The sequence below is a fragment of the Cuculus canorus genome, chromosome 2 (assembly GCF_017976375.1).
Source record: "Cuculus canorus isolate bCucCan1 chromosome 2, bCucCan1.pri, whole genome shotgun sequence".
NCBI lineage: Eukaryota > Metazoa > Chordata > Aves > Cuculiformes > Cuculidae > Cuculus > Cuculus canorus.
This window is the reverse complement of record NC_071402.1, coordinates 26,209,566-26,230,554: the sequence shown is the minus strand read 5'-3', so window position 1 is coordinate 26,230,554 and position 20,989 is coordinate 26,209,566. Positions and strand designations below refer to the sequence as shown.

General features: G+C 42.3%; 1 protein-coding gene across 3 annotated transcripts; it reads left to right on the top strand.

Annotated features, from left to right (window-relative positions):
* The first annotated feature begins 9,563 nt into the window (after nucleotides 1–9,563).
* PDP1 (pyruvate dehydrogenase phosphatase catalytic subunit 1) lies at nucleotides 9,564–17,712 on the top strand. Of its 3 annotated transcripts, XM_009558026.2 has the most exons (3): nucleotides 9,582–9,660; nucleotides 9,854–9,888; nucleotides 13,425–17,711. In XM_009558026.2, the coding sequence occupies exons 2-3, from the start codon at nucleotides 9,858–9,860 to the stop codon at nucleotides 15,074–15,076; spliced, it is 1,683 nt and encodes a 560-aa protein (XP_009556321.1). In that variant the 5' UTR covers nucleotides 9,582–9,660; nucleotides 9,854–9,857; the 3' UTR covers nucleotides 15,077–17,711. The 3 variants fall into 3 exon arrangements, with proteins under 3 accessions (XP_053916023.1, XP_009556321.1, XP_053916021.1); XM_054060048.1 differs by lacking the exon at nucleotides 9,854–9,888 and having other exon boundaries at nucleotides 9,564–9,660; nucleotides 13,425–17,705; XM_054060046.1 differs by lacking the exon at nucleotides 9,582–9,660 and having other exon boundaries at nucleotides 9,709–9,888; nucleotides 13,425–17,712.
* The last annotated feature ends 3,277 nt before the right edge of the window (nucleotides 17,713–20,989 follow it).

Genomic DNA, 20,989 nt, shown 5'->3' with positions numbered 1-20,989 from the left:
ACAGCAACACGCATGCAAGTGAAGTATCATTAGCTCTGATGGGCACCCTTTGTCTTCCTGGGAAATGACTAAATGGTATCCTTGAAAAGCTGACAATTGGAGAGAAGCAGAAATTACAGACTCACGCTTGGCACAGAGTGTCATATTCACAGCTGTACTGACTGACTGCCAGGAGCTGCCTGCCTCCAGAACATGCCGTCTTCCAGTTGCTTGACCAGAGATAGTTCAAGAGGATGAGAGCAGCATTAGATAAGTGAGCAGATTTTCTCTTTGCAGATTCTCTTGCTTGGTTTTACAGTTCTGGAGGAAAGTGAGCTTCTTGCCAGTTTCCAGGTGATGGGATATTCAAGCAGCAGTTTCTAGCTTAAACATAAGGCATTGATTTTTGACTCTGTGTAAGGCATTCCTTCACTACTAACACACACAAAACATACAAACCTTTGAATCTTACATATTTTACCCACTAATACATGTAAATACAAAACAGAATGACTCGAATATAGGAAAATCACTGGGATTTTATTTTTGCTAATATGTTTAAACCCTTACAGCTTCATAGCCCCTGCTCTCCCTTATACCAGCTCTCCTTTTATAGCTGTTCCTGTTTGATCCTAGCAATCACCACAAGTCATGATGCAGGTAGTGGGTATACTGCAACAGATCAAACATTATTCTTCAAACAACTCCTTTATTTAAAAAGACACGTGCAAAGTTCTTGTTTTTCTGAACGCAGTGAAAAGCAGGCAGGCAAACAGCAACAAACTACCTGTGCTCCCATTCAAAGCTTTACTAGGAAGCCCTTTGCCCCAGTGTTCTCTTTCCTCTCAGTGTCATGAAAATCATGTCCTTGAACCCATTTTACAGTGCCCTTTGCATTCCTATTCTTCATTTTTTATGTGTTTTGTTCCTCTTTTATTTGCAGACATGCAACTCCACAACTCATGGCTTAACATGGCTGAGCAGATATTCTGTCTGTATCATTTACCAGTATGCTGTATTACCATGCTATTGCTTAATTTTGTGATACTGATGCAGTATTTCGGCAGGTAGATTGTACTGTTCCAGTTTTCAGTAATCAGAGTCCTTTAACTGCTTCCTCATGCCAAACCATTTTAATGTTTTGTTGGGTTTTTATTATCCTATAACTTTCTTCCATTATTTTCAACAAGAGCTGATATGGTCATAGGGTGATTACATTTTGCTGCATGAAAATGGAAGTAATTACAGTTGCACTTGTGGTATTTTGCAAATGGCCAAAATGATGGGATAGCTGTGCAGGCTGATGGAGAGAACAAAAATCACTCCCAGGGTGTGATTCTGCATTCCTTCCCACCCCCCAGCCCTGTTGCAATGCCCCTCCTGTCAGGCAGAGCCTGCTGCCTGCCCTGCTATGGCTGCTGGGGGGTCTATGGAGCCATGCCCTGAATGGCTCTGGGAGATTATTTGAGTTTAAAAGTGCTTTTGGGATAGTTCAGATCACTTCCACTTTAAAAGTATGGATGGACACACTTTTGCATGGGTGGTGACTTGAAGGGCGTGGGTGGAGACATGAAGAAGGAAGCAAGAAAGAGCTTCCTATAACTGAGAGTACGGCTGGATGGCTTAAACCCGACAGGCGACACAGTGAATGGAAACATACGGACCTGCTCTAGGGACCTCCACGGTTATCTGTTCTTGTGCCTTTTACCTGAACAACATCCTATGACTGAGCCAGATTACACAAGAGCGTAGCGACACATCACAATCCGGTTGCCCACTGAGTGGAACAAAGCACTCAAGTATGCACTTCCATGAATCTAACGTTTTCCATTGAGAAGAAATGGTGAGGGAAATTAATTGCTGTGAGCACTGAGAACAAAAGAGCATGAAGACTGTGCCTATGATGGCAATATCTGTGAATGCATTTGTTTTCTGAAGATTGAGAGTAAATATTTCATTCATTGTCTCCCATGTGGATGCATGATTATATCAGCAACACATACAAAAGAAACAGGAATATTGTGTGCTACCGCAGTTTGCTAAGGAAACAGAAATACTGACTTGAAGTCAACCAGTCCTTGATAACCAAAGCTGTAATTTAAAACATAAATGCCTTTCTGAGCTCATCTATTCTAAGCTGGATAGAGCCCAGCATGTTTCAGTTTTAAAATAACTCATTCCCATGACCTTTGCAACTCACTACCTTACACAACAGTGCAAAAAAGAGCCCCACACATATGACTCAGGCTGCCTTAGGGTTGCTGAAATTTAAGAAGGCAGCCTACATAACATGATCACAAGCAAAAGGAAAATAAAAGACTGGTTATATAACATCCAGCCAAACTGAACAAACCTCTGCAGTCATAGAAAGCTGTGGGCTGCAGAGATGCATCTGAAGTCCAAAGAGGTTTTAAAGAAACAGCCTGATGTGGCTGGTGTTTATCCCCAGTGTTTAGTATCAATGCTGCTAGAAGAAATAATCCTTCCTCCCAAAACACTACTCTCAAACACTTACTTTGCAGTCTGGACGTGCTCCAGGACATTTAAAACACATTGAGTAAAATCACACTGTGGAAAGAGTAAGGTGTCTGACTGTTAACTTGCAAGCCCTGAACCATCCACAGGAAGAGCTCTTGACAACAAAGAGTGTAGCAGTCACCTTACACTTACTGAATGTCTTGCTCCCAGATCTTTCTGGAGGTTCCTCAGATTCACAGCCCGTCTTTGGGGAAACCTGTGATTTTGCACTGCCTCACTGGCCTGTGCCACCGGCGCATCACTGATCTGTGCAACTGAATAGACAGGTTGTTCAGGCTTGCAAGCTAATCCAGCCCTGGGCTGGAAATCTGGGCCAAGAAAGGCATCCAGGTGTTGATCCAGGGCAAAACTAGAGTGGGGATCCCTAAATAACCTTCTGAAAAACTCCCCAGGAAAAGAAAGGCATCCCTAAATAAGGCCTGCTGGAAATGGTCACAGTCAAGCCTTCTCTTTTGATTAAAAGCCTGGCACAGGAGCACAGCTTTGTTCTGCTGTGACTGACAGGTTCTCTCGAGGGAGGTGTCTACTTCCTGAATACCATAAACAAAGCTCCAGCTTCTCTTGTAAGACATAGTGTTGCTCTGTCTGCTGGTTCCTATCTTACCATGTAATAGCCTAGTGGCTAAATCTTAGTCCCTGTAACTGGAAAACACCAGTATAACTTTTACCTTCAGTCCACACTGCCTGGTTTTCCAGGCGAGTACTGTTACTGTTCGGCTTTAGGTCAGCTGAGGTGAGACCAATCCTTCACCCTGCAGTGAAGGCTTGTCCTCAACTCAGAGGAATCCACCACTCCTTGCCTCAGAGGCAGCAAAGGGGACTCATATCCTGCTCAGAGAACTTAGGTGGAAGATCAGAATAATTTACTAGATCTAACCCTTCAGATTTTATTGAATTATTGTATTAGTTGGATTAAATTCAGTTATTTGTCTGTGGCTAGACCCAAGCTAACTCCTTTCTAAGCCACTGTGAAAGTATTTTCCTTGTTTTGAGAAGTATGCTTTCTAGGGATGGGCAGACAAATCACACTGAAGGTTAAGAGGATAGAACAAACACATTCTTTGTTTGTTGTTTAAAAATATAAAGTAAACATAGAGTATAAAGCAAAAAGTAAATATTTATGTAGGTAGGTTCACTTGAAATAATAACACTATTTATTAAACAAGGAAAACAGTAACCTAGTTAATATTTCTTCTACAGAATAAACAGATGCTTAAATTTTTTTGATCAAATATGAATTTCAAACCCCAACGGATGCAGCTGGGTCTTATTTTCCTGGCATTTAGGCAAGGGTAAACTGAACAAAAGTAAATAGGAGTGAGGAGTGAGGAATACCTTTGTCTGATACTCTTTCTAAACTTTGTTGTTGCAAGTGGAAATGGGACCTGATCTAGCCCCAGGCCCTGAGATATCTAAGAGACTGATTCAGAGTCTGCTCTTTGTTCTAAAACTTAATTTCTAATTTTATCTTCCGTAACTGTTTTCCACTCCAAAATACACCCTCATGCTAAGAAGATAACACCAGTACTTCTAGTCATTGGCATTGGTTGCTTTCCCTCACTGCTGGAGAAACTGTTGTTCTTTAACATTTGCCTAGTGAGATTTCAGTGTTCTTTAACATTGACATTTGCCTAGTGAGATTTCAGCTCAGATCAAGCAGCTGTTTCTACAGACCTTCCTTTGCCTTTCCATCTCTTGACTGCAACAATGTCAAGTAAAGACAAAGGCCATATCCCATCTCTAAACAGACTCTAATTTCAGAAGTATCTTATATGATAAAATAAAACCCTAATGTCAGTGTTGCAACAGTATTGGAAAAATAATATTTTGTCTGTTACTAAGCATAAGCTATTCTCTCTCTGGAAAAATGCAGATGGATTCCCCTCCCAGTTTTAATCTCCATCACTTCCCCTGGGCCTTACTGAATCTCTTGCATGGCAGCCACCACAACCGCAGATGTACTTACTTTTTAAAATTATTGTAACAAATACATTTCAAAAATGCAGAGTGAACCACAGCTGCAAAAGTGATCAGCCCCTTCAGAGGCCAACATACTGATATCCTGAAACTGCTTCCTCATAGCACAGATGCTGATAATGTCATAAGTATTATACTCAAATATGCCAAAACGTCTTTTTCCAATATTATTCTATCACAGAATTTCCTTTACTTCATCACGTTGTCAGAATGCTGTATTCCCCAAACTGGACACAAAAACCTGAAAGGAAAAACCTGAAAGACCAACCCAGGTGCAAACTAGTGCACAATTCCTACCAAAAAAAATGTGTCTAGTTCTTTGATAATGAGATTCAAGGACTATAACAGAATGGTGCAAAGAAGTCCCAAAGGGCAAGAGGCAACAGATAAAAGCTGAGCAAGGGAAAAATCCGATTAACTACAAGGAAAAAGATCTTTACAACGAAAGAGGCAAAGCCCTGGAACAGGCAGGCTGAGGCACCTCAGTCCTCAGCGATGTCCAAAATGGGACTGGCCCAGTGCCTGAACAATCTGATCTAGCTTTAAAGTTGGCTCTGCTTTGAGCAGGGAGTTGGGTTATATGACCTCCACAGGTCCCGTCCGACCTTAATTACTCTATGATCCTTCAGAGCTGGATTCCAGCTTCTGAATGAAGCCAGAGCCACTGCTTCATTTCAAACAGGAACTGAGAGTGAAGATATAAAGGGCCTCCGGGAGGAACAAAACAAATCAAGCTATCCCTGGGACCCACTGTGATGGCAAAATACCCAACAAAAGCAATTGTCTGTGCAGTTCCTCGTTGGCCTCCCCTTCAAAAAGGGCAGGAGAAAGATGAGTCATGTGGCTTAGCGCTGCTGCCTTAGTCCAAGGTTAATACTCTTAAGAGGCGTTTTTAAAAAGTCACCCATTGCAGGGCTCATTGTAAAATTTCAGAAACATTCAATATACCCAGAAACCCAGCCATGTTAAAGCAGGATGAATATGCCACCTACAGCAAAAACTCCCTGAGAGGGCAGCAGAATACATGGATGTACAACCAAAACCTACCTTTGAAGCAGATGGAAGATCACAGGCCATCGCTGATTCAAAGTACTCTGTCTGCTTTGAGCTCTACTGACACATTTATTTTTGCCACGTAATGCTCCTGATTTCTGCTAAAAATAAATTACTGCTGAATGGGCTCTGTGGAACAGCAGACTTACATTGCTGTCATTCTTCTATAATGCTTTCAGGAAAGGAGGGAAGACAGTTTAGTCTTGTCCTATTCTTCTTGTTTATTCAGTACATGGCATGTTTTTCTCCCTTATTTTCCCCTTTGTTACGTTTTTCTTTCTGCTTTCAAAACTTGTACGACTGCTCTGGGGTTTTTTTTTCTGCTCCAGGTTGGTATGGCAGTAAGCCAGGTGAAAGTGTTTGATCTGTGCACTCAATTTTGAGACAGGTTATATGAGTGACTGCTCCTTTCAGCAGGCACAAAATGGCATTTCTGAAACATTGTGTGCAAAGGTATTGTAAAAATGTGAAGCACTCAGGGGATATACCCAGTTGAAGTATTACCCCGTGTTCCTGAATTGGTTTTCAGTGAAACTGAACCAATAAAATATTTATACGTTAGCCACAAGAACCTATTTAAAGCAAATGGTTATTACAAATACCTGATTTAAAATGAAAATGGATTTTGATGATCCATAATGGAGTTTCTCTGGAAAAGCGTTCAGAAAGCTTTAGGCTAACTACTGCAGCATTTTAGCTGTGATGGTAATGTATAGCTGTATATCAATTCTGCAGTGAAGAATTATCCACTGTCAGCAACAGGCACAGCAGACAAGAATTGATGTCTTCTGTTACACTCGGATGATAATCTTTCCATTCAGGGACACACTGAGACTTCACAAGCCTTGAAGCAGTTAAAAATAATTGCTTTTCCATCAATCCCTGATGAAAATTTAAAACATGGAATAACATGCTCTTATTCATTAAAATAATTTTTATTCTTTAAAACCGGCAAAAACAGACTGTTGCTCAAAGTGCACAAAAAGGTCTTCACAGCAGCACGATCAAGAAAAAGAAAACATAACTTTCCAGCCAGATTGCAACACCCAACCTCTGGCACACCAGACAATTCGCATCAGCTTGAGGACTAAAACGTCAGCCAGGCTTCAGTATTTTGCCTTTCAGTTGATGGATTTATATGAGGCTGCTAAGGCCAAAATATATTCTTACTTAGTACTCTAGAATTCAAATACCGTCTTTTGTTCAAGGAGATATGTGATATCAACAGGATACTGTGAGATCAGCAGTCACAGCTTCCAATACCACACCTAAAAGTACCTCCTGTCCTGTCCTTCAATCAGGAAGAAAAAGGGATGAATAAAACAAATAAGCAGAGAGCTATAACTTTAACCTTTCAATTTCACTGCACGTTACAGGGAATTGCATTGTTGGTCACAAGATGTTCTGGAGACCAAAAGTGCGAAAAGCTAAACTTCTTTTATTCATTTTTAATGATTGTAGATTTTTTTTCTCAATAGGCAATTCTGGAAGTGACATTCTGTTCAGAAATCAGACGTGAATCCATTCTACAAACCCTGCACTTCCAATCAGAAATAGGAGGTGAACAGTGGAGGCCTCATCCCAAACCATTTCTGTATTTCTACTCATAGACCTATCACTCAAACACACCCAGGCAGATCTGTCTTCCCACAGCTTTTTACCTTCTGATGGGGTAAGAGAATGCCTTAATTGTGCTGTCTTACGTGGTCTTTAAGAACACATAACATTTAAGAACATTTCTAAACTCGGGTGCTTTACAGTCACTCCTGCTGCAAGTAGAAAATCACATAAATGGTTATTGTTACAGAACACTCTGCCAATCTACTTCTAACCATGTGATACCGTTAAAAGGGAATGTAAGTTATTCATCTTCCGTGCTATTTAATGAGATCTTTAACATACAGTGATGTCTGTCACATGAATCTTTCTATTTTACTCTAAAATAAACCTCAAAGAGCAGATGACAGTGTACCGTTCTAGATAAACAAATAAGTGGCACAAAAGTCACACAGAACACCAATGAATGAACATTTTAATACTTTGTGCTTTCAACTACTACTAGGGAAGACTTGTGCTCTTAAGGATGCCAACATTTCATCTTTCTAAGGAGTTTTCACGTGGACAGTTCTCAGGACTGTACTTCCCGCTCTCTTATATCCCAAGTAGACCTCTTGAGTCTTCTGGCAACCGAGTGCAGTTTTTCCTTTGTTTCCTCTGCTGGTTTCAGTATACAGCTGTAAACACGATAAAGATGATAACAATGCAAATATAGTCAAAATCTATATTTTATTACAGCTGCTAATGTAATGCTAACTGCAACACTCCACAGGCGAGACGAACATCTGCTGCCAACAACACACAGCAAAGCGGGCATCCCAGCCACCCTGAAAATAGAAAGTCATGAGAGCACGTGCATCTATAAACAGGGAAAGAGATGACCAAGGAAACAAAAACATTGTTAGATTTATATGCTTTCCTTATTCAAAAATTTAGGGAAAGAATAAGGCTGGATCAAAGTATCTTAAAAGCAAAATTGAACATTGGAGATGTGGAATGGGGACAGGGTTGTATTGAAGAGAAAGAGAAGAGAAGGAGGGGAGGCTGCTGCTCCTGCCACCCTGGTAGGAACAACAGGTGCTGTTCTTCTGGGGAAGGACCGATCCTTCTTGGTAAGCACTGCCCTCAAACCATTCTTTGCTGGCAGTGGCAGCAGAAAATGTGGCAGAAGCACAGGGCAGAGAGGTCCCTGGTGGTTTGCCCTGCAGCGGGACTTTGCCTTGAGTGATTCTGGGAAGACTGAACACCAAGAGTAAAATGAAGAACAGAAAACCCCAATGTCGCAGCACAGGCTCCAGCTCCAGCAGCTTCATGTATTTCCAGACACATCTCAGCTGATCTGGATGATCAGAATCCTGTGGCAGAATCTAAGGAATGCTTGCAAAACAGAGTGACCATAGAACATGATTCTTCCTGTGTTGCGTGACCCATCTGGCACAGTTAGTGTGTTAGGGACTGCTTGAGGCACTCCATGAACACTTCAAGGGGAAAAAATCATACCCCGTTTCCCACTCTTTAATCCCGAGTAAAAGTCAATATATCCTACAGAAGTTTTTTGACATTTCTCCACTTCCAGTCTCCTGGCAGGCTCTGTCTCCTGCACCACAGGGATGGATGGCTGCAGGGTGACTGCGTGGCATGGCCACGCTCGCAGGACACAGGGCGAGCATCACAGCTTCCGCTGCAGCTCCTCGACCCTGGAATCCTCAACGTAAGAAGGATATGGAGCTGTTGGAACGGGTCCAGAGGAGGGCTACAAAGGCGATCAGAGGCTGGAGCACCTTCCATACAGGACAGGCTGTGAGACTTGGGCTTGTTCAGCCCAGAGAAGACTCCGAGATCTTATAGTAACCTTCCAGTACCTGAAAGGAGCTACAGGAAAGTTGGAGAGGAGATATTCATAAAGGCTTGTCAGGATAGGACCAGAGAGAATGAGTATAAACTGGAGAGGGGCAGATTTAGACTGGACATTAGGAAGAATTTCTTCACTATGAGAGTGGTGAGGCACTGGCACAGGTTGCCCAGGGAAGGTGTGGCTGCCCCATCCCTGGAGGTGTTCAAGGCCAGGTTGGATGGGGCCTTGGGCAGCCTGACCTAGTGGGATGTCCCTGCCCACGGCAAGGGGGTGGAACTGGATGATCTTTAAGGTGACTTCCAACCCAAACTATTCTATAATTCTATGACCCTATGACCCAGGCGCCAGCTGGAGGCAGCGACAGCGCTGGTAGGTGACAGTGGGAGAGCTGAGGGGCGGCGGGAGAGCTGTGGGCAGACGGGGTTTCCCCCCCACACACACACCGCGGGACACCACCGCCTTCGCTCCCCGGCGCGCGCTCCCCTGCCCCTCTTCCCTCTGCCCCGCGGCGCTGCCCCGCCAGCCCCGCCCCGTCACGTGACCGGCGGGCAGCCAATGGGAGGCGCGCCGCGGGCCGCGGGGCCTTTATAAGGCGCGTCGCGGCTGGCGCGAGCGCCAGGTGGGTGCGGCGGCGGTCGGGGCGACGCGGGTGCGCGGGGGCGTCTTGGGCCGCTTCCGTGTGGCGCCCGGGAAGGGGCCAGGTCTGTGCCCGGGAGGGAGGAGGGGATCGGGTGGGAGGCTGGGGAGGGGCGGGCGTGTGTGCGTGTCTCCTCTTCTCTGTCGTCCTTCTCCGCGTCGGAGCGCTCCGTCCTCTCTAACAAACTCTCTGCCTTGCTTCTCCCCCGCCCCGTGGGCTTCTGCTTTGTGGATGTTGGCGGCTTCTTGTTGTGACAGGAGGATGTGTGTGTGCCCCGGGCCCAGGCGCATCGGTACGTACCGCTTTCGGGGCCGGGGGAGGGGCTGCGGGCTGGGCTGTGTCCCGGGGGAAGGGCTAGCGGTGCTGCCGCTCTTCGGTGTGCCTTGTTCCTCGTCCGCGTTCTCTCCAGCAGGCGAATTCGTTCGCGTCTGCTGAGCCTCTGAAAGGCACCGGGGTAAGTGGCTTTACCTGAAGCCACGGCTGTCTCTGGCACGGTTAAGGCGGGTGTTTCAGAGTGACCTGTGGGTGCAGCACCAGTTGGCGTTAATAGAACAGTTATACCAGTGGGGGATGATGTGCCCGAGAGCAGCCCTGCGGAAAAGAACTTGGGGGCGCCTGTCGGTGAGAAACGCGACATGAGCCGGCAGTGTGCACTCACAGACCAGAAGGCCAACCATATCCTGGGCTGTATCTAAAGAAGCGTGGCCAGCAGGGCGAGGGATGTGATTCTGCCCCTCTATTCCTCTCTTGTGAGAGCTCACGTGGAGTATTGTGTCCAGTTCTGGAATCCTCAACGTAAGAAGGATATGGAGCTGTTGGAACACGTCCACAGGAGGGCTACAAAGATTATCTGGGGCTGGAGCACCTCCCATACTGGAACAGGCTGAGAGAGTTGGGCTTGTTCAGCCTGGAGAAGAGAAGGCTCTGAGGAGACCTCATAGCGACTTCCAGTACCAGAAGGGGTTACAAGAAAGCTGGGGAGGGGCTGTTTATGAAGGCTTGTAGTGATAGGACTAGGGGCAATGGGTATAACCTGGAGAGGGACAGATTTAGACTGTATATAAGTAGCATTTGTGCCCTGTTCTGGGCTTGGAGAGGTATATAATGCTGGCTTGATTCTAATATCTTGACAGAGCTTGATTGGATTGCAAAATTTCTACTTAATCTCTTCCTTCTCTACGATCTCTTGGTCAATCGTGATGGACTTGGAATCTTAAAGTAATTGTTTAAGGGCTAGTTGGAGCGTCCAGTTATATTCGAGGCATCTGTGTTGTGAGGATAAATGAAGACACTTAGGATAATTTCATTTCAGAGTGGCAAACTCAGGATTTCTGTTTTACTTAATCAACTAGGCTTTATTAAATCTGGTATGTATAACAGGTATAGCTTAACCTGATGTGGTTCTATTGTAAATGATATAGGCCATGGAAAATTTGAGGCCAACTTTTTAGTACTTCCTCTTGGATTTCATATAATATGTGATAAGTTAATAATTGAAAATCATTAAAATAGCCTCTGGTGGTACTGCAGAGCCACTGTAACAGTAGCATGTTTTTACTTTTGCTTCATCATGGATCAACAGCAAAACTGTCAGAATAGTTGTGGCACCACAGATAGGTCAGCACAGGACACACATGCTTAGCAGTTGGGAGAACGTGATTCAGTTACTCTAATGTGGGAGAGCAGTGCTGAATCTGAGGTGCAGCTGTAGACCAGGCACACCTGTTGAACTGTGAGGTTCCCATTCTGTAAGCAAAATTTTGGCTTTTGAATGTCATTTTAAAAATATACATAACTTACTAAAATAGCTCCCTTATAATTAGAAGGCAGTGAATAGACTTCAGGACTCAATATTTGGAGTTATGGTTTATTTCTGTTATGCTGTGTGCATGTGAAACCTAGGCTTGAGAGAGACTTCGGGAAGGAAGTGGCAAACATAAATTTAGTATGCATCTGGAAGTTCAAGCCAATGCACTGCTGCTGGTGTCTGTGGACAGGACTACAACCAGAGCTTTTCCTTGTAGCTGGACAGAAAACTGCCCAATTCAGTGTTCATAGCTGACAGTGGGAGAGGGCAGTGGACAAGTATTTGTCAGTGTAAGTTAAGATTGCTGGTCCCTTTCATGGGATTTGAGTGTGATGCTAGGAAGCCAGTGGAGTGGCAGAAATACAAATTTTATTTGCCTTCAGCACTCTCTATTTTGTGAAAAACAGGTTCCACTCCTGTTTACGTAAGGAGATGAAGCAAGTTTGACAGGGAAAAACGTGTCTTGCTTCCTTCTCTTGCGACACAGAGAATGGGGTGAAGCTTCATGTATTTCCAGACACATCTCGGCTGATCTGGGTGATCAGAATGCTCGCAGAATGGAGTGATTACAGAACATGATTCTTAATGTATTGCATGATCCTTTAGATTGAGTATCTGGGTTTAGTGCATATTTTATAGGGGCTTTTTCTCATCCAAAATACTGGTATGCCCACTTGGCTGAAAAATTAATCAGTTTAGTAGCCGAAGTACCTTGCACAACACAGGAGTACCCAGCTTTTCAGTAGAACAACTAAATTTGAGATGCAGTGGTGCTGACAGACTAGTGCTTATGACTGCAGTAAGCTTCCTGTAATTTGTAATGGTCTTTTCTAGGAAGAAGCTTCTATGATGAAATTTGATCATAGAAGATGACAGAGAAAATTGAATCCCCTCTTAATTGTGTTCGTTTTACAAAAGGCCACAGTTCAAGGGTTTTTTTTTTTCTGAACTGTGGAACTGCTTTCTCAAGTATGATGATGTAAAGAACTTCCTGGTAATGAGGCATAGTGAATAAGGACACTCACACTAATGTTGTGATTGGATGTATAAAGGGGGACAAGGAAGAGTATGTTAGAATTATCTTTCTTCAGAGGAATGAAGAAGTATAAGGAAAGCTTTTAGATGTGGCAAAAAGGTAGTCGAATACTTCTCTTGGATACCCAACTTATACTATTATATCTTAACACTGAACTAGCTTTAGGCTACTGTGCAGGGCTCTAGTCTAGTCATGGAAGAAAACTCAGCATGTCCTTGCACTGAGTTGCTTCTTATAGCAATTTCTAATCCTAAAATTTATTGGCATACATGAGTTCCTGGTAGGAGATGCGTCTGCTTTCTACCTCTTGTGGTTTTATCTGATAAGCTAGAAAATGTCTACGTAGACTGCTGTGGTTGTTTTGTTGTGTAAACCATGGTGTCACACAACTTCGAAATTTCACATGTGAAAGCAAGGAGAAGAAACAAAACCTGCTGTTGACTTGTGTCTGCCTAAAGAACATGTGCTGTCTATGATGTACTGCTTGCTTTTATTGTCTAAACCATCTCGATCTTAAACCCAGTTGTATGTCATCTCAAAGTTTTTTCTTGAATCTTACTGTGAGATGGTTTCTCTCTTCTTCAGCCTTATACAGAGACTGTGTTCCACATCTGTCTGTCAGCTGTAAAATCAGCAGGAAAACAAATCTCTAGAAGTCTTGCAGAAGGTGGCATTACTATAGAGTACTCTTTGCTAATAGTTTTCTTAAGTTCGGTTTGAAGCTGTATTGTCTGAATGATGTCTCCATCTCCTGCTTGCTGAGTCTGTATAAGACCTAAAATATCCTTAGTATGGTATAGCTTTTTTTGCTATAGATCATCAAAATGTCTATAAACAAGAACCTCTTACCACCTTTTCTCTCTCAAGACCTGTGGAGCTATAAACTCTATATAATAAGCAACTTTGGTAGCATCTCCAGATGTCTTAGAGTTCTGTGAAAATTGTTAGCTGTCCCCTTAAGTATGGTTGTTCTCTTGTCTTTCAGCAATTCCAGTCCGAAGCTCCAGGCTGCCATTGTTGTCTGATGCCATGCCAGCACCAGCTCATCTGTTTCCGTTGATTCGTAACTGTGAGATTAGCAGAATATGCAGTACTGTGTGTTACTGCCATCATAAACATCTGTGTTGTTTATCATCTCATTTTGCTCACAGTCACTTCAGATATGCACCTCAGAAGAAATTTGCAGCACTTTGTAGGCCAAAGGAGAACTTTAATCGCTTTATTCACACGAGGGATTACGCTTCTACGCCACAGAGATTTTACCTCACTCCTCCGCAGGTCAACAGCATTCTGAAGGCAAATGAATACAGTTTCAAAGTCCCAGAATTTGATGGTAAAAATGTAAGTTCTGTGCTTGGCTTTGATAGCAACCAGTTGCCTGCTAATGCTCCGATAGAAGACCGAAGGAGTGCTGCGACTTGCTTACAGACAAGAGGGATGCTGCTGGGTGTGTTTGATGGCCACGCAGGTTGTGCTTGTGCTCAAGCTGTCAGCGAAAGATTGTTTTACTACATTGCTGTCTCTTTGTTACCTCATGAGACTTTACTTGAGATAGAAAATGCTGTGGAAAGTGGCAGAGCTCTGTTGCCTATTTTGCAGTGGCACAAGCATCCCAATGATTATTTTAGCAAAGAAGCTTCCAAGCTTTACTTCAATAGTCTAAGAACGTACTGGCAGGAGCTCATTGATCTCAACAGTGGAGAGACTACTGATGTGAAAGAAGCCTTAATTAATGCTTTTAAGAGGCTTGATAATGATATTTCTTTGGAAGCTCAAGTAGGAGATCCAAATTCATTTCTCAACTACCTAGTACTGCGAGTAGCGTTTTCTGGTGCAACTGCCTGTGTGGCCCATGTGGATGGTGTTGATTTGCATATTGCAAACACAGGTGACAGTAGGGCAATGCTTGGAGTTCAGGAAGAAGATGGGTCTTGGTCTGCAGTTAATTTGTCCTATGACCACAATGCACAAAATGAGCATGAAGTGAAACGTGTGAAAATGGAGCATCCAAAGTCTGAAGAGAAAAGTCTCGTGAAACAAGATCGTCTGTTAGGCCTCCTGATGCCTTTCAGAGCTTTTGGTGATGTGAAGTTTAAATGGAGTATTGAACTACAGAAGAGAGTAGTAGAATCGGGTCCAGATCAGCTGAATGACAATGAATATACAAAGTTTATTCCTCCAAACTATCACACTCCCCCTTACCTCACAGCTGAGCCAGAAGTCATATATCACAGATTACGGCCACAGGATAAGTTCCTCGTTTTGGCCACAGATGGGCTGTGGGAGACTATGCACAGGCAAGATGTGGCTAGAATTGTAGGAGAGTACCTCACTGGTGTTCACCACCAGCAGCCTATAGCTGTTGGTGGCTATAAGGTAACTTTGGGACAGATGCATGGTCTCTTGGCAGAAAGGAGAGCAAGAATCTCTTCGGTATTTGAAGATCAGAATGCAGCAACTCACCTGATACGTCATGCAGTGGGTAACAATGAGTTTGGCACTGTGGATCATGAGCGACTATCCAAGATGCTTAGTCTTCCAGAAGAGCTGGCTCGAATGTATAGAGATGACATTACAATTATCGTGGTGCAGTTCAACTCACATGTTATAGGTGCATGTCAAAATGAGGAACTGTGAATATAGTGAACTAGTTACCAAAGTTTTAGCAATGGCCAGTATGAGCAGCAAATAAAAAATAACCACCCAACAAGAAAAACCCGAAAAACCTCTTGGCAAACAAATCAATTGCTTGTTAGATTCAACATATCTATTGTTCCTGACTTCCCCCACATGTCTAAATAAATGGGAAGTGCTGTTGACCTAATACAATCTTGAAGATGATGTGAGAGCTTGGAAAAAGAGGTTTTTTTAATAACTTTGCACTATTAATTTAATGAATGCTGCTAGAACAATGTCTTGAATTTTATAGACTTGGATGAGGGAGGGAAGGAAGACAGAGAATTACCTGTCGGAGATCTGGCTGTTCAAGGAATGAAGCCTGTTTATAAATACCTGTAAATATCTTGATATCTTAAAAGATGAGTAAAAAGGAGTATTGTTCTTGCAAGAATTAGCCCTGTAAAGTAGATAAGGTTGTTTGTGAATAGACTGTCTACTGTTTCTTCTAGGCAGAAGGTCACTTTAAGCAAGTCTTCAGAGAAAAAAAGTTGTCCCACTTTAATATAGACAATGTCATTCACTTAAGGATATTTGTCTAAGTGTTAACTTTCAGTGCAGGTCTAAGCCATAATCAATACCTGAGATTCTGTAACAGCTTAATCACATTTTATGCATGGTAACTTCTAAACTTCTTGTGCATTAATAGTTTCGTGGCTGTGGGTTTCTGCACAACTTGTAGGGCAATAATACATTACAACATGCAGTAGGGTAGCAGATAACTTTGTGGAGGACTTCAGTTTGTGGTATGAAGAAGCTTTCTGACTTTCTGAAAAGTCAGCGTTGGTCATGTCCTCCACAGACTCCGCCTCTGTCAGACATTAATTACCTGAAATTGTCACCTGAAAAGATCAGGAAATCATTACTCACCTGTTTGTGGATTTGTAATTTGCACTCATTTTCACTTCAGCTGTTTCAAGTGGTCATATATTGGATGTCTTGGATTTGAAGTCATATTTGTAAGTTGGGCTAAAAACTACAAATTATGTAAAATTGAAGTATGGCTTGTAAATAGTGCTATAGTTGGGAAGCTAATTGGCATGCATGTCTATGTTTAATGGCTTTTTCTAGCAACTTTTTTATTAGCAGCTCTGTAGTCTTGGATAGCTGGTGTATGCGTGTTCTTACAGTACTGAATGCTGTCAGAGGAAAATCTCTGAAATGGGTCTCTGGTTTCTAATGGTTGAATTTGAACCGAAGATTGGCTGTGACTCGTGCCTGAAGTTGTTGGGCTGTAACTGTAAGAAGTAGGGACTGACCAATTTATTGGTCATCATTGCATCTATTTAAGGTACATTGCATTGTATAAAGATATATTTTAACCTGCCCTTAGGTTAAAAACTCAAATGCTGGCTGAAATACCAGCCCTTGATGACTGAGAGAATTTATGTAACTTGATTCCTATGTTCTGGAGAACAATAATAGGTCAGCATATTTCACTTTATCAAGATGTTTCAGTTAAAATACCTCCCTAGCCTTCATGATAGCTAATTAAATCAACACTTCAAAAACCTTGCTTATTTTGGTTGAGTAATGCAGCATTTCTGCTAAATACAAATACTGCTAAATAGTGCTACTGTTCCATAGGGTACATTTGATTTGAATGATGAACCTGTGTTATAGTAAACATTGGCTCCTCAAGCTCAGAAATGCTATGTGTCCTGCAGCTTCGATATGTCTATTTCTTTACCCAGCCTTAAATATCAGAATCGGTGTTGCTGTGAAGTTAATATCTAAATTCACATTCAAGATGCACACAACCCTTCTTTCTTTGAAGGGAAAAGGGGAACTCTAAAATGCTTAGACAAGTACTGGCTGTTGATGTTGCTTCTGTATGTTGTGTTTTGGTGACTGTCATTACCTAGGTCAAAAGATTTCATGTTCTGTCATTCAAATACAGTATGTATCTAAGCTGTTGCAGTATTTAACTTTCTTACTTTTTTTACAGTTAAAGCACTATTACATGTATTGATCTATTTAACCAATGATTATTGATATGGATTTGGTACAAGTCATAGCTAGAAGAATGAACATTTGTTCCATGGATACAACTTTAATTGAAGAAAAGCTGCTTTTAGTAGTAAAGATGCATATGTATGGGGTCAGACAAAATGTTTATGTATTGCTTGGAGACTTGCTCAATATGTATGCAGTGAACAGAACGAGCATAACTGCCTGCTGAACAGGTGGTCTGAACAAACATCTTTTAACAGATTTCAATAAAATGATCAATTATGCAGAAATCCATGTGTTTTGGATTGATATAGAATGGGATAGCTATTCTCTGAGGTCTGAAGCTTATGGATTACTTGTATTTCAAGAATGTGTTCTTGTGTGTAGTCCCTCATATGAATAGACCAGATGGCCAAACAGAGGGAAGTATAAATGGAAACAGACCGAGAACTGGACTTTATAGTGCTTAAATGCCACTGTGAGGCTTGAACCCCTGCATCGGGCATGGTTGTGCTGCCGCCCCCTGGCAGCAAAGCTCAAATGTTTGTCAGTATCACTGCATGTCTCGGTTCCCATCATCTCATGATTACCTTCATGGGCACTGCTGCAATCAAAGCAGCGTCATTTGAGGTTGTTATATTGTGGACTGTACCCTGTATAGAGCTATACAACGTTTCATAAACAATTAAAATACATGCAGGTTAAAATGGTATGAGAATGAATTGATGGTAGATTGAATAAACAATTCTGCCATGTGGAGAGGGCATGTTCTGTTTGCATTGTCAACCAAACTTGTGTTGCAAAAAGTGCTGCTACTTTATATGTAAGGAGGATGCTGTGATTACTTCTCTAAGTAAGGGTTTCACAGCTGCATATATATATATATATATATATAGCCTAACACACAATGAGGGCTGAATCTTGACAGTCAACAGAAGCCTTCAAGTTCACCTCTAAATCTTTAAAACTGTCCTAGGTGAATGTGTTAACAGAACTGTTTAACAATAATACTAGGTAAGAGAGGAATGGGAGATTTTTAGTCCATGCTTCCAACTTTAGGCTGTGTTAACTCTCTTTCCTTATGTTCAAGATGTTATGTGCTTTATATTTGCTTTTGATAATATTTTCACAGCTGCTGTTTTGATAACTTCTGTGTTCTCCTCTTGCCTTCTATGTGCGTGATTCTGAGTACAGAACTTACTAAATTATTTTCTCTTTCCCCTCATTTCCTCATTGCAGGGCAGAGCTTTGCATAAAGCAGACTGGTAAAACATGAGACATAAAGGAAGGAGCATTGTCTTGTCATGAAATGTTTGCAATTAGACTTAAACATGTGTACCTGTACTTGGAACAATTCTGGAGTGAGAGGATGCCTGCTAACATCTCAAAGTGCTCTGCAGAATGGCTAGGCTGTTCTGCTCTTCCTTGGTGGGGAGGCATGTTTATGAGATTACCTGGCATAGAAAGATAATTTGGGTTTCCAGTTCTAACCATCTGTGTTGCCTTAAGCTCCTTGATGCACAGTCTGTCTGGTTTCATGACTATTAATAAATAGAAGCCATCTGATTTGCACCGGTGACCATTGAAAGCATAGACTACTGAACACTGTCATCAACGCTGCTGCAGAGGAGCCCAAGAACAGTGCTAGCACAAGGCATTTTGGAATGCTAAGGGAGTTGGCACCTTTTAGTTGGTGTGTTTGATCCTATGTAAGCAACTTTGGCAGCTTCTGGTGGTTGGTCGGTAATATATAAATAGAAATGAAATCAGAGTTGAAAGGTCTGGCCAAGGTGCCCTGTCTTTATCTTCAAGAGATAGATCCTGTGGATAGGAAGAGAAGTAGCTTTCTTCCAGCCTGCCAAGTGGCACACTGCAGCTTGATGTCATTACCTTGCTATATGTTTAGTGAAGAAACTAGGTTTAACTTATCAAAATAAGCAACTGCAAAGGGTCTGTCTCTGGGGATAGTAGTCTGTATCCTGCTGGGAGGTGCTTCCAGTGTGACAGCGTTGCGCAAGCACAGTTCGGTAAATGCTTTTTTTATGCGCAGAGGCTTACATATAGAATTAAGGAGATACTTCATTGTTGTGTGGTTGGTCCTGTGTTAAAACAAATGTGCTTAAAATGAAGTCAGCTTTATAACGCATGCATTCATGGTTTCTCACGCTAGCCCTCCTTTGTGAAGTGCCTTTAGTTTCAGGATCTTGCCCCTTGTTTTGCTTTTTATAGAAGTGAATACGAGACGTCTTAGTGTCTTCTCTAGCACTGAACATACAACCATGCATTAAGCCTGGTTTCATTCAAGAGCTCTATATCTTAATGAAATTACTCGGCTCCATATGACTCTCTGTCAGAATTGTTGCAAGCCTATAACCATTAATTCGTAGATCTTACCTGTTGTCCATCACTGGTACCTCCTTCTCTCCTGTGGTGGCCCAATAGATGTGCTAATACAAGAATACTGTTTTCCAGGATTTTACAGATTAAATACAAGTTGATTAACATGGCTAATGCTGATTAGTCAGTGTTGCCAGTTTTAGGCAGCTGGGAGAGGAGTGAATGGTGCTTCCCTAACAGCAGCTGCTTCTAGAGAAGGAAAAGACCAAACTATTCATCTCTTAACAAGATCTAGCTGCTGCGCAGCAGACCTAGCTATAGCACAGCAGTGCTTGACAGAGATTTATTGCTTCTGCTAAAAAGCACAGTCTATTAATCTGTACAGCGTGCTACATTAGTACAGCTCTACCACTCTAGTCTGGGAGTTGTTCAAACGTTCCTGCAAAACTGAGTGTTTTCTTATGTGTACAGAGTCAGAGTCTTGGTTGTGGGCAGGTAGCTCACCAGCTTGGCTTAAGATGCCTAAATTTTGATACTTTCGTGTGTTTGTGCCTATGTACTGAGTGCTGAAGCTCCTCTTGGTGATGGAGGTGTGTTCAGTGCACACTGTGGAGTCTCAATAGCTATTCAGCCCACTCCACTCACAGTAAACTATTGACTGTTACAGAAGCTTCTTGTTCACATGTAGGCAGCTCCATTTAGGTGTTTTCTGGAGGTTGTCCTTTCCAATGTCTTCAATGATATGACGGTCCTGCAGTTTTTGCATCTGCTACCTCTGCATAATGACTATGTGTGTCTTTGAATTCAGTTTTGTACCTACTGTACCTGCAAACAGCCCTGTACCTCAAGACTCCTGTTGTTTTGCCTGTTAGAGTCCTGCTGGTGTTTAACAGCTGTGAGTAACGTATGGTTCCTGGGCAAAACCTCTAAAGCCTGCACCTGCAGCAGTGTTCAGCATTCCTTCTAGCTTGAATGAGTAGGCACTTGTAAAGTAAAGCTCACCATGCAGCTGATCAGGGGAATCTATGTTCTTCTGTGCTTTCTACTAAGAAGCTCAACTGTAAGAGCAGCTCTACAGAAAATATAATCCAGTTCCCCTTTATCAGAAAAAGAAATAATAATTCCTAAAATTGCCTTTTTAGCAATTTTTTCCACCTTGTAGAAGACGATAATTAAAGAAAAAAAACCAAACAATCCTAACTTGGAGTTAATAGCACAGAAGGGAGTCTTCTAGCAGGCAGCTTGGCAGGACTGTGATGTGGTGAAGGAACATAGACTTCTGGCAATCAGGCAGTGAATATGATCTAGAAATGAACAGAGTTTCCATTCACTGCTTAGTGAACACTGACATGAAAGAATGAGAAGCTGTCTAGCTCAGTGTCAGAAAGATAGATAAGCATAAAACAATATTTCTAGGTGTTTGACAGACACTTGACATTCTACTGGTGTTTTGGATATTTTTCTTACGTTTGGTCCATGTTTATCTATAACTATGCCAAGTCATTTTCAAGCAGGTGAAAAGATGTATAGGTTCTGTAGACTATAGCTTAAGATATGTACATTTATAGCCAAAGAAGTCTACTA